This window comes from Trachurus japonicus, chromosome 2 (genome assembly GCF_045865225.1).
Source record: "Trachurus japonicus isolate A0001 chromosome 2, Traja_1.0".
Classification (NCBI taxonomy): domain Eukaryota; kingdom Metazoa; phylum Chordata; class Actinopteri; order Carangiformes; family Carangidae; genus Trachurus; species Trachurus japonicus.
In genome coordinates, this window is record NC_140908.1 from 635952 (window position 1) to 649652 (window position 13701).

The 13701-nt window shown below is 47.7% G+C and overlaps 1 protein-coding gene across 1 annotated transcript in view; it reads right to left on the bottom strand.

Moving 5' to 3' along the window:
• LOC146990445 (uncharacterized) overlaps window positions 1-12027 on the bottom strand; it is a 36544-nt gene extending 24517 nt beyond the window's left edge. The window contains exons 1-12 of the mRNA XM_085803896.1: window positions 11842-12027; window positions 10368-10604; window positions 8650-8816; window positions 8526-8554; window positions 8379-8411; window positions 6898-6944; window positions 3696-4336; window positions 3243-3421; window positions 2034-3185; window positions 1604-1946; window positions 1138-1522; window positions 558-1084 (exon numbers count right to left, since the gene is read on the bottom strand). Of these exons, the coding sequence (XP_085660022.1) occupies window positions 558-1084; window positions 1138-1522; window positions 1604-1946; window positions 2034-3185; window positions 3243-3421; window positions 3696-4336; window positions 6898-6944; window positions 8379-8411; window positions 8526-8554; window positions 8650-8816; window positions 10368-10604; window positions 11842-11932 (3831 nt within the window). The 5' untranslated portion in view covers window positions 11933-12027. The remainder of the gene's footprint in view (window positions 1-557; window positions 1085-1137; window positions 1523-1603; window positions 1947-2033; window positions 3186-3242; window positions 3422-3695; window positions 4337-6897; window positions 6945-8378; window positions 8412-8525; window positions 8555-8649; window positions 8817-10367; window positions 10605-11841) is intronic.
• Window positions 12028-13701: the final 1674 nt, after the last annotated feature.

Below are 13701 nucleotides of genomic sequence, written 5' to 3' on the forward strand. Positions count from 1 at the left end.
ACAATTCAATAAGGATTCATAAATGTTCAGAAATGGACCAGGTGAAGATGGCGGCAGCTAACTCTTCAACTTCAGAGGACGCATCCTACGGCGTCTACGGAGGCAACGGCTTCGGAGGTTAACTAACCTTAATGAACATAACGGTGAGTTAGATAGATAGACTTGAACAGTTTTCCTTCTTTTACTTCCTTAAACCAATTGTCAGCTATTCTGATAATGGAATAATAGGCTTTTTAAGAAAGAAAAGTCCAGATTCTCTGATTCCAGCTTCTTCAATGTGAATATTTCTGGTTTCTTTGTTCCTTTATGACAATAAACTGAGTCTCTCTTTGGTTTGTGGACAAAACAAGACATTTGAAGACGTTGTCTGGTGGTTTGAGAAACACTGATTGATATTTTTTAAACATCTTTTAACATTTTATTGACCAAACAACTAATCGATTAATCGTTTAAATAATCAACAGATTAATCGATAATGAAAATAATGGTTAGTTGCAGCCCTAATCCTGATAATCGTTGATTAATCGATTAATCGAAGCTGTTGTGGAGGAACTCACCGAGTTCTCCTGCTCGTCCTCGAAGCTGAAGCCGTTGTTTCCCAGCCGATTGTCGTCCACGTCGTGCTGCCGCTCCGTGGGCTCGGGGAAGTTGCCGTTGTTGTACTCCACGACGTACTTGGTGGTGAGCTCCACGGGGGTCGTGGGGTCAGCGGAGACACCTTCATCTGGTCCTTGAGGACCGTCTTCATCCTCCTCAGGTGCAGCCTCAGGTAGGAGCTCTTCCTCTGGACCAGGACCAGGTGTTTCATCCACCTCGGTCCCTGGTGCTAATCCCTCGGTGTCTTCTGGAACAACGACCACAACGGGAGTGGCCTCCTCATCCGGCTCATCCAGAACCTCTGGTTCAGATCCATCTGGTTCTGGTTCTCCAAAACCGTCTCCTTCCTCTTCCGTTCCTTCCTCCTCAGATGTTTCATCTCCAACACCTTTGACTGTCTCACCTCCCTCTGTGACGTCATCGTCAGCTTCATCCTCATCAGGCACAACGTCATGTTCTCCTGCTGGTTCCTCTGCTGGTTCTGACTCTTCAGCAGGTTCCGACTCTTCAGCTGGTTCCAACTCTTCAGCTGGTTCTGACTCTTCAGCTGGTTCTTCTGCAGGTTCCGACTCTTCAGCTGGTTCTGATTCTTCAGCAGGTTCCGACTCTTCAGCAGGTTCCAACTCTTCAGCTGGTTCTTCAGCTGGTTCCAACTCTTCAGCAGGTTCTTCAGCAGGTTCCAACTCTTCAGCAGGTTCTGACTTTTCAGCTGGTTCTGACTCTTCAGCTGGTTCTTCTGCAGGTTCTGAGTCTTCAGCAGGTTCCGACTCTTCAGCTGGTTCTTCTGCAGATTCTGACTCTTCAGCAGGTTCTGACTCTTCAGCTGGTTCCGACTCTTCAGCTGGTTCTTCTGCAGGTTCCGACTCTTCAGCAGGTTCTGACTCTTCAGCAGGTTCCAACTCTTCAGCTGGTTCTTCTGCTGGTTCTAACTCTTCAGCTGGTTCCTCTGCAGGTTCCAACTCTTCAGCAGGTTCCGACTCTTCAGCTGGTTCTGACTCTTCAGCACGTTCTGACTCTTCAGCTGGTTCTTCTGCAGGTTCCGACTCTTCTGCAGGTTCTGACTCTTCAGCAGGTTCAGACTCTTCAGCTGGTTCTGACTCTTCAGCTGGTTCTTCAGCAGGTTCCGACTCTTCAGCAGGTTCTGACTCTTCAGCTGGTTCTTCAGCAGGTTCCGACTCTTCAGCAGTTTCCGACTCTTCAGTTGGTTCTGGTTCTTCAGCTGGTTCTGACTCTTCAGCTGGTTCTTCTGCAGGTTCTGACTCTTCAGCTGGTTCTTCAGCAGGTTCTGAGTCTTCAGCTGATTCGTCTGCAGGTTCTGACTCTTCAGCTGGTTCTTCAGCAGGTTCTGACTCTTCAGCAGGTTCCAACTCTTCAGCTGGTTCTTCTGCAGGTTCCAACTCTTCAGCTGGTTCCTCTGCTGGTTCCAACTCTTCAGCTAGTTCTTCAGCAGGTTCCGACTCTTCAGCTGGTTCTTCTGCTGGTTCCGACTCTTCAGCTGGTTCTGAGTCTTCAGCTGGTTCTGATTCTTCTGCTGGTTCCGACTCTTCAGCTGGTTCTTCTGCTGGTTCTGACTCTTCAGCTGGTTCTGACTCTTCAGCTGGTTCTGACTCTTCAGCTGGTTCTTCTGCAGGTTCTGACTCTTCAGCAGGTTCTGACTCTTCAGCTGGTTCTGACTCTTCTGCTGGTTCCTCTGCAGGTTCTGAGTCTTCAGCTGGTTCTGATTCTTCTGCTGGTTCCGACTCTTCAGCTGGTTCTTCTGCTGGTTCTGACTCTTCAGCTGGTTCTGACTCTTCAGCTGGTTCTTCTGCAGGTTCTGACTCTTCAGCAGGTTCTGACTCTTCAGCTGGTTCTGACTCTTCAGCTGGTTCCTCTGCAGGTTCTGAGTCTTCAGCTGGTTCCGACTCTTCAGCAGGTTCCGACTCTTCAGCAGGTTCTGGCTCTTCAGCTGGTTCTTCAGCAGGTTCTGAGTCTTCAGCTGGTTCTTCAGCTGGTTCTGACTCTTCAGCTGTTTCCTCTGCAGGTTCTGATTCTTCAGCAGGTTCTGAGTCTTCAGCTGGTTCTTCAGCAGGTTCTGAGTCTTCAGCTGGTTCTGACTCTTCAGCTGGTTCTTCAGCAGGTTCTGAGTCTTCAGCTGGTTCTGACTCTTCAGCTGGTTCTTCAGCAGGTTCTGAGTCTTCAGCTGGTTCTTCAGCAGGTTCTGAGTCTTCAGCAGGTTCCTCTGCAGGTTCCGACTCTTCAGCTGGTTCTGGTTCTTCAGCAGGTTCTGAATCTTCAGCTGGTTCCGACTCTTCAGCTGGTTCCGACTCTTCAGCAGGTTCTGACTCTTCAGCAGGTTCCTCTGCAGGTTCCGACTCTTCAGCTGGTTCCGACTCTTCAGCTGGTTCCGACTCTTCAGCAGGTTCTGACTCTTCAGCAGGTTCCTCTGCAGGTTCCGACTCTTCAGCTGGTTCCGACTCTTCAGCTGGTTCCGACTCTTCAGCAGGTTCTGACTCTTCAGCTGGTTCTTCAGCAGGTTCTGAGTCTTCAGCAGGTTCCTCTGCAGGTTCCGACTCCTCAGCTGGTTCTGGTTCTTCAGCAGGTTCTGAATCCTCAGCAGGTTCCGACTCTTCAGCTGTTTCCGACTCTTCAGCTGGTTCTGGTTCTACAGCTGGTTCTGGTTCTTCAGCAGGTTCTGAGTCTTCAGCAGGTTCTGAGTCTTCAGCAGGTTCTTCAGCTGGTTCCGACTCTTCAGCAGGTTCTGAATCTTCAGCTGGTTCCGACTCTTCAGCAGGTTCTGAATCTTCAGCTGGTTCCGACTCTTCAGCTGGTTCTGGTTCAGCTTCTTCTGTTGTTCCCATTGTGTCCACAGTTTCTTCTTCCTGTTCTGTGACACTTTGTTCAGCTGTGTCTGGATTTATCTCCTCCGTGTCTTCATCCTGGTCGTCCGGTCGGACCGCCGGCTCAGCAGGAACCTGGACTTCTGTCTCATCCGTCGTCAGCAGAACAGAAGCCTGGGACGGAACTTCTGGTTCTGGTCCTGGAGACACATTTATGAATATCATATCTTCTTCTTCCTCCTCTTCCTCTTCTTTAGTCGGTTCTGTCTCCGAGCCGTCGACAGGTTCTTTAGCAGCTGCGTCCGTTGCGTCCGGAGCATCTGGTTCTGGGATCGGCTCAGAGGGTTCCTCTAAATCCCCATCAGTCAGTTCTAGTTCTGGGACCACGTTTGAAGAAAAGTCCAGAGCGTCTTCAGCGTCTTCAGCGTCTCGGCCCTCTGAGACTTCATCGGGTCCAGGTTCTGGCTCTTCAGTAGCAGGAGCTGTGGTTGTCTCTGTAAAAACCACAACAGCAGCTTCTGTGCTCGTCTGTTCAGCTACAGCTTCCGAAGGCGGCTCCTCGCCCTGCGGAGTCACATGAACCTCCTCCAAATCAACATCCTCAGTTTCCTCTTCAGTTTCCTCCTCTTCCCCATCCAGAGGCTTGTGGGTAATAGAGTCTCCAACATCTCCATCCTCATCCTCAGTCGCAGCACCTCCAGTGTCCTGGACGTCTTCAGCGTCAGACGTCAAATCCACGGCCAACGACGTAACGGTGGCTTCTTCTTCGGCCGGACCTTCAGCGGCCAAGAGCGGAGGAGCCCAAGCTGTGACCTCGAAGTCTGGAGGGAGAAGATCCTCAGAGCCGAAGTTGAAAACGTCTTCTCCTGTGGAACAATAGAAGAAGGAGAAGAGAAACTGAGGTCGAGGTCCGTTATCTGATTCTAACAAACACAAGGATGAGACATCGCTGAAATTTTTCTATTGGTCTGGTTTGCGTTCACAAAGGCCAAACTCAAATGGTACAAATACTGTTAATAAAAAGTAGTAATTAAATCATTTATTGTCATGTTGGTGCCGATCTAGACTGTATATCAGCAGACTGTAATGGACTGTGCATATGAACGGTCATTCAATAATGTATGTAACACATTTAGTTTAAGACGCTCAGCACAGTGGCCACCAACTTCAAATTTTAGGAGCACAAACAGAAAATCTAGGGGCACAAATCAACTTGCGAAGCAAATATTCACATTTCCTTTTCATTCATGAGCCTCATACACCTTGGCCTGCCACCTGTTAGGACAGATTTCATATTCTTTGAGTGTTTAAAACAAAACAAAACAAAACAAAAAAACAGCAAAGTAGATGAAAAATGTACTTGCACTGTCTCAGATTTTAGGGGCAAAATGCCTCCATTTAGGGGCAGACTGGAGCCCTGGTGGTTAGGTTGAACCGGACTAAAACAACAAGGCTGGTGTGAGCGCGACCCAACATGGAGACTGGGCCTGTAGAGTAGGGTTGTGCCAAAAAATCAATTCACATAAGAATCGCAATTCTTACGATTCAGAATTGATATAAAATGTCCCAAAATCGATTTTAAAAAATAAAATAATGAAACAAATCTTCTGGCTGTCGGCGCCTGTTTCCTTAGAATTTAAAAGGTGGCATGTTTAACTGCACTACTTTTTTAATAAAGAGGCACTTTTAATTTTGTTAATTAAGCAATAGGCCTATGTGATATTGTTTTTATGCAACAGTTTCAACAATTCCATATAAGCATGGAAAAATTGTTTTAACTCAATAAATGTGAAAAAGACACTTTAGTCATTCTGTCTTGCAAAGCAGACTGGAGTAGATCATGAGGATCCTTTGCACCAATAGACTGAAGCAGAAATCAATCGTTCTGAATCGAAAATCCATTTTGAATCGAATCGTAGCCCCAAAAACCAGAATCTAATCGAATCACGAGATAGTGAAAGATTCCCAACCCTAATGTAGCAGTACGGTGGCCCTGAGGGAGGCCAGTCCAGCTGTGTTTGTTGGGTGTTGTGTGTGTTGTGAAGCTGCTGTAGTGAGTTTGAGCCCTCGGGGCCACCGTCCCTAGAGCTCAGAATAAAGAGCTGTGATTGATGGGTAAGGTGTTGTTGTTGTGGCTGTGACAGGTCTAAACTCACCTCTGTGATCTCCCTGACCCTGACGCTCGCTCTGCTCCCTCCATTGACCAGACTGCTGCCTGTAAATAGGCTTACTGGTCTATTCTGAGCAGAGCGGAGCAGAGCAGAGCGTGTGACGGGAATCAGCCTCCTCCACCCACCCCCCACCCCCACCAGACACACAGACAGACACACAGACAGACAGGGGGGGGAGTAAGGGTAAGGTGAGAGACACTTAAAGACCTGGGCAGGGTGAGGGCTTCATCCATAAGAAGCTGTTAGGCTGTCTTTACACTGCAGGCCTTGATGCCACACTGTCTATTTACATGTTCTATCAGAAGTGACCCATATTTGATATCTGCATTTACACCTGCTGTGCTTGCATGAAACAACTCGCTGGAAATAAACTAGTGATTTATTTATTTTATTTTTTTAAATACGGGAGATTATGATTCCATAATATTTCTAAACGAAAGTGAGTCTGGTGTTCAGAGTTTATATCCAACACGCCACTTACGAAGTGAACGTCTGTCCTTGCTAAATAAAGTTAGTGACGTGGCTGCGTGGAGCGGAGCTGCTGTGAGATGAGCAGCTGACAGTGACGGTGACAGTTGTGCCACCGTTCGATCCTCCGTCGCTCACGTAGTGAGGACGGGACAAAGCCTCTTGGACACAAATGTGTATTGTTTTTCCTCTCTTGATTTCTTATTGGCTCAGTTCAGTTTTTGCCGGTAGGAAAACCTGAAATCTGGTGTTTATCGCGCACTCCCTTTTCACACTCCTGCCCTCGATCTGCATAGAAATTAATATTAGGCCTACTGTATATGAAAACAAGAACTAGTGAGGGGGGACCATACAGGGGACCATACAGTCTATGGAAAAAACAGACGCGCGGACACCACGAAAATGAAACACTGTAACTCAGCTGGCCATAGTAGTCCAGGTCAACCCCACATGTCAATCACAGGCTACAGAGGTTCAGCGAGACGTGTGGGAACGTGAATTAATATTATCATTGATGAGGTATGACACGCATTGCCAGGAGAGATCCGATCTGTCTGTTTAGACTACACACGTATTGGCAGATGTCCGATTTGTATCTGATTTATTTCCACATATAACGGGGGCCTGAATCTGATCTGACAATATCCGATTCTATGCACATTTGTCCCGTTTACACATTCATGTTACAGATCCGATCTGAGCCACTTGAGAGGAAAAAAATCAGAATTGGGCCACTTGAACCGTGCAGTGTAAAGACAGCCTTAATCCCTCAGTAAAAACATCCTCCATCTGAATCTGGAGCTTCATGCTTTTATTGTGGCGGGCTCAGGGCAGGAAGTGCTCACCTGTGTGTGTCACCTGGTCTCCGGCCGGGACGGTCGAAGCTTCAGAGCTGCAGGACAGAGAGAGACACACACCCAGTCACACTCCAGTCCAGTTATTGATCAGTCCATTGACAGGTTATTGGTAAAAGCTGATTGATCCTGTTTCTGAAAAGTGAAACTGTTCTGTTTCCGATCGATCAATCAATTAGTTGACTGATGGAAACAACCATCAATCTGAGGTTTCAGCAGTGACAGAGACTTAAAGTTAACCATGTTTCCATGATCATGTTTGATGTGGATTCCTCTGCGTGTTGCAGCTGTTAGAGACTCGGTGGAGTAAACACAGACAGACAGACTGGCTTCATGTGAAGAGTCTCCAAAACAGAACAGTTTGAAGAGCTGACGTTCACAAACCTCCTCCGCTGTCTGGAGGATGTAACACAGTGGTGTTTACACGCCGCTGTCTGATGACAGGAGTGTCGCATTAAAACTTGTGCAACAGCCTGTTTACCAACTTAACTTGGCTGGCGTACGTGTGGCTCAGTGGTTTCCAGATAATCAGTTAAAGATGAAGGATGGACGTCCTTCTGTTTTATGATTTAGTACAAGAATGAATGGAAACATCTTACATTTCTAGAAAACGATTCGATACAATCCCAGAACAGCTCATGATGTCATTACGCACGGCTTTTTACTGGATTTAAAGGTCTGAGATGGAAACGCTCTGGAACTGGCGTTATTCACATTCATATTTTTATCGATCTTCAGATAAATCGATCGACAGGTGGATGGAGACACGGTTTTGCTGCGTTCGATTGCACTTGGAACTCGGAAAGATCTGGGTCGGAAATTCCAACTTCCGAGGTAAATGCGTTTCATTGCAACCTTGGAAAACATGGCCGGCCACAGTAAGCTGTCGTCTTTCGAGCATCAAAAAGTAGCTACTGCTGGGGAAGAACATTAGCTGCTTGGGGGAGAGAGAGAAAGAGAAACGCCACTTCTGCAACACACAGTCTTGAACACACCAGCAAGGGGAATCCTGCAGCGTCATAGTGAGCTGTGCAGATTCAACTCTTGCTGCAGTAGCGTGGAACTAGGCGATATTCCCTTTTCCATAACTTCTCCCTTGCTTAAATGTCTAGGTTGGAAAATAAATAGCCTAAATAAATAAATACCTCTTGCGGTGTGCGACGCCATATTGCTTTGACGTAATTCCGACCGACTGCTGCTTGGATCCTACCCGAGGTCCCGAGTCGGAGTTCCGACTTCAAGGGCCGTTCTATTGCATTTTTCCGATTCGGAGGTCGGATCTTTCCGAGTTCCGAGTGCAATTGAACGCAGCATTAGAGACACAGATTGATTGATTGATCGATCGTTACCAGCTCTGAATGAGTGGAGCTGGAAACTACAAACATGGCTGCCGCGTCTCTCAGGCGACATCGCTCCCCCCATCACCATGGAAACACACATGTGATGGAGGGGGCGTGTCCTTGGCGTCGTACCTGCAGGGGGGCGGGTCTGAGGCGGCGGCCGCACTGCAGCAGGTGAAACACAACACAGTGTCAGTACACACACACACACACACACAGTTACATCACAGGTACATCAACGTAGAGTCTGGTCACCACGACAACGCCTCACACACTCACCTGTTCACCACCGCCGTCATGGCAACCCTCTGAAAGAGAAGAGAGACAACAGACTGATGATGTGACCTCTGTTGCCGTGGTAATGTAGACGGAGGAGAAGGAGAAGAAGGGGGCGGAGACTCACGCTCCTGATGAGGTCATCGTGCTCCTCTGATTGGCTGAAGAAGCGGCCGATCTCCATGACGCCCACGGAGCCGTCCATGCAGCGGCCGACCCAGTCCTGGTACTCGTCCCCCTCCGGGAGCCGGTCCCAGAAGATCTTGAAGGCCTCCCACACCGTCTCCTGGCAAACTGGGACACACAGGACCACATAATAAAAATAACACATGGAAGACCACCGAACCACTAGTCCACCTAACCACTAGTCCACCAAACCACCAGACTACTAGACCACCAAACCACCAGCCTACTAGACTACTAGACCAATAGACCCCCGACTACCAAACTATTAGACTACGAGACCACCAAACCACTACACCACCAGCCTACTAGACTATGAGACCACCAAACCACCAAACCACTAAACCACCAGCCTACTAGACTACTAGACCAATAGACCCCCAACTACCAAACTATTAGACTACGAGACCATCAAACCACGAAACCACCAGCCTACTAGACCAATAGACCCCAAACTACCAAACTATTGGACTACGAGACCACCAAACCACTAAACCACCAGCCTACTAGACCAATAGACCCCCAACGACCAAACTATTGGACTACGAGACCATCAAACCACTAAACCACCAGCCTACTAGACTACGAGACCACCAAACCACTAAACCACCAGCCTACTAGACCAAGAGACCCCCAACTACCAAACTATTAGACTACTAGACCATCAAACCACTACGCCACCAGCCTACTACACTACTAGACCACCAAACCACCAGCCTAATAGACTACTAGACCAATAGACCCCCAACTACCAAACTATTTGACTACGAGACCACCAAACCACTACACCACCAGCCTACTAGACTACTAGACCACCAAACCACTAAACCACCAGCTTACTAGACTACTAGACCAATAGACGCCCCAACTACCAAACTATTAGACTACGAGACCTCCAAACCACTACACCACCAGCCCACTAGACTACTAGACCAATAGACCCCCAACTACTAAACTATTGGACTACTAGACCACCAAACCACTAAACCACCAGCCTGCTAGACTACTAGACCAATAGACGCCCCAACTACCAAACTATTAGACTACGAGACCACCAAACCACTACACCACCAGCCTACTAGACTACTAGACCAATAGACCCCCAACTACCAAACTATTGGACTACGAGACCACCAAACCACTACACCACCAGCCTACTAGACTACTAGACCAATAGACTCCCAACTACCAAACTATTGGACTACGAGACCATCAAACCACTAAACCACCAGACTACTAGACTACGAGACCAATAGCCCCCCAGCTACCAAACCACCAGACTATGAGACCACCAAACCACCAGACTACTAGACTATGAGACCATCAAACCACCAGACTATGAGACCACCAAACCACCAGACTTCTAGACCACAAAACTACCAGACTACTAGACCACTAGAGCAAAGGTCACGTGATGAAGTGGTCTCTGTGGTGAGGTCATTGAGTTTGATTAGAGTCAGAAGGAGCGATCAGTGGTTGATCAGCGATATATCTCCAGACAGAGGTTCTGCCCGGCGGCCTGTTATCCCGGCAGCCTCTGAGCCCAGCGGCCTGTTACCCCGGCGGCCTCTGAGCCCTGAAGCCAGGCGGCGTAAGCCTGTAAGTCTGGTGGATCAGGTGTTGAGTGAAATGGCTCGGTGTTAAAGATAGACCTGATCTCACCTCTCAGGTGGAAGTAGCTCAGGTGGTTGGCGGCCGCCTGGTCCAGCGTGTCCTGGCTGCACAGCTTCACGCCGCTGGGAAACAGGATGTTGCGTCTCCTCCTGGTCACGGCGCCGTGGTGTCGGTACAGGAGCTGGTCCGAGGCCCAGTCCTGGTCCTGGTCCCGGTCCCGGTCCGAGTCCAGCTCGGCCAAGCGTCCGGCGCGCTGCTGCTCCACCGCCCAGTCGGCAGCCACATCTACAGACAGGGAGCAGTCACTGACCTCTGACCTCTGATGCTAACACTGAGTCTAAAACAGTCACAACACGACCAAATTGTCCTTTTTTATTTTATCTGTTATATCTGTTTATTGATTGTCTTATTAACAAAAATGTTGTCTTTTGTCCTAAGTGTTCCTATTTGAGCTCTTGCAAATCCCTTTCCAATGTGGTCTCTTTCCACAAATGGCAAATAAACTGACTCTGACTCTGACTCTGACCCAGGTTCGAGTCCCCAGGGACCCCTGACCCCCCCCCAGAGTCCGCTACAGCTTCTCTGTGACATCAACTCAACTACTGATGACTGACTGATAACCTGTCCTCTCTGTGTTGCTGCATCAGCTGCTTTTAAAACTTAAACTTAAAAAGAAATACTTTTTAAAGGGTTGTTCTGACAGTTTTTAACTGTTGTTTCTGCATCTTAAACACATTTATTCTCAACTTTTTTTTCTTTAAAGGGATAGTTCAACTCACCCTCATGTCGACTAAGAGCTGTGAGAATTTTCAGAGTCCTCCGTGCCTTCTCTGAGTTACGGGGGGGTCCGCGCAGCAGTATTTGTCCATATAATGGTTGTGAATGGATACCAACTTTCTTCGTCCAAAAAGACACACCAAAAAACATCCAAATACCTCTATACTGCTCGTCTGTAATGTCCCTCTTGTATTGAAGCCCCAACATGAGAAATTGTTCTGCCGGTCAGTGCAAATCACGCGAGATTTGCACGGACACAGGAAGAGCAGTGAACCGAGACACTGGGAGCTTCCGCTACAAACAAGCTTAAAATATAGACTTATTTAATTTTTTTCTGAACAATTTCTCATGTCGGGGCTTCAATACAAGAGGGACATTACAGACGAGCAGTATGGAGGTATTTGGATGTTTTTTGGTGTGTCTTTTTGGACGAAGAAAGTTGGTATCCATTCACAACCATTATATGGACAAATACTGTTGGACAGACCCCCCTCGTAACTCAGAGAAGGAACGGAGGACTCTGAAAATTCTCACAGCTCTTAGTCCACATGAGGATGAGTAGATAATGAGTGAAATTTTAATTTTGGGTGAACTATTCCTTTAATGTAAAATTCTGCTCTTTTTAGTGGGTCCTTCTGCTTCTGCTACCACTTTAAATAAATCAAATCAAAGATATTGACTGATATCTGGATCCTCACCACCACATGTCTGAAAGTAGAAAGCTCCTCTGACATGTGTCACTGACCTGTCCGTGAGCAGCACACGGTCCCTGAAAGCATCACGGCCCCCAGCGTCCACAGCACCCACCACCGCCGCGTTCCGCTCTGAGCCCCCATTCGTCCTGTTCGTCTCCCAGAACCAGTTCCAGAAATGGAACCGGACTCCTGTAGTCAGCTGGTCGGCGGCCTGCGGCTCGCTGCGCTCCGTCCGCCGCTCGGCATCAGTCGGGGAAGTCAGGTGAGCAGATGGGACTTTGCTGCTCGGACGTTTAATCCTATAAGAGATCTAAGCTGCTGCTGGGGGGGGGGGGGTGAGTGTCTGTCAGCGCGCAGGAAGTCACTCTGACACCGCGAGACGCTGCGCTGCTGCAGGTGACCCCCCCCTTCAGCCACCTGTGAGCCAATCAATAACCAAACCATCTCAACTAGTGGTGATCAATGATTCAGGGGCGTTTCTAGACACTCTGGAGGCCCCAGCCCCAACCAGGACCATAAACATCAACTGTTAAAGAGATAGTTCAACATTTAGTCAAATTGGCCCATTGCCATAATCCCTATAGTCATAGTAGTAGGTTCTATACCTTTATTTGTCGGTGCAAGCTGTTTTTAGAACGGCGGAGCAGAGCCGCGAGCTGCTCAGAGCTACGCTATGGAGGCTAATGGGATTTCTTGGTTTCCCTCATCAAACTCATCAAATACACAATCCAACAACTCCACAACGCTCTGGTGGACAAGTTGTGAGCTGCACATTCACCACACTATGAGATAATAACACAACGTTACCAGACAGAGTTGTTTTAGAGGGAAATACAGAGACTGATGATGAAAAACTGTCCCTGAAGGCAACGTGCATCAGCGGTTTTGCATGAATTTCCCTCTAAAACAACTCTGTGTGGTAACGTTGTGTTATTATCTCATAGCGTGGTGAATGTGCAGCTCACAACTTGTCCACCAGAGCGTTGTGGAGTTGTTGGATTGTGTATTTGATGAGTTTGATGAGGGAAACCAAGAAATCCCATGAGCCTCTGTAGCGTAGCTCTGAGCAGCTTGTGCCTCTGCTCCGCTGTTCTAAAAATAGCTTGCACCGACAATTGAAGGTAACGAACCTACTGCTTTGACTATAGTGGTTATGGCAATGGGCCAATTTGGCAAAAAGTTGAACTATCCCTTTAATGAATCCAAAAATCCCAAACTATTAATGATTCAATTCTCCATACTATGCCAACCCAGTCTCATATAAAACTTACCTTGGCTACATTGTATCCAAAGTACAAAAACATAGAGGGTTTTACAATAACGGCTCTTAAATTGTACGACTGTTACATTTTTTCGGACTATCTTTTTTGCGTCCAAGTCAAGTTTCTGGCTGTGAGAACAAAAAACATAGCAAATATTTCTATCATTTTTCGTGGAAAAATCAATATTTTGAGGTAGTTTCTGCATAAGAGATGCCCTTTGATTATATTTCTAGCGAGAAATATGTATTTTATTTTCAACGGCTGTCTCTATATTGAATAATGATCAATTATCAATAATCAATAACAAAGACGACTGGTGTTAATGGTTCAAACCAGGACCCAGTGGATCTGGATCCGGACTGGACCAGGTGGTGGTCTGGTCTCAGAGTGGATTAGACTCACTGACAGGTCACATGACGCATTAAAGGGTCAAAAGGTCACGGCCGAGAGTTTCACCTGGTTTCACTTCCTCAGTCCAGATCGACAGGAAACCAGGACCAGGTCCAGACTAGTCTTAGATTATTTTGGGAGACTGTAAACGTCTGATCTGAACCCACCACCCAGATTAGTCTGATACACCACAAGACCAGGACCAGGACCAAGACCAGGACCAGAACCAGGACCAGGACCAGAACCAGAACCAGAACC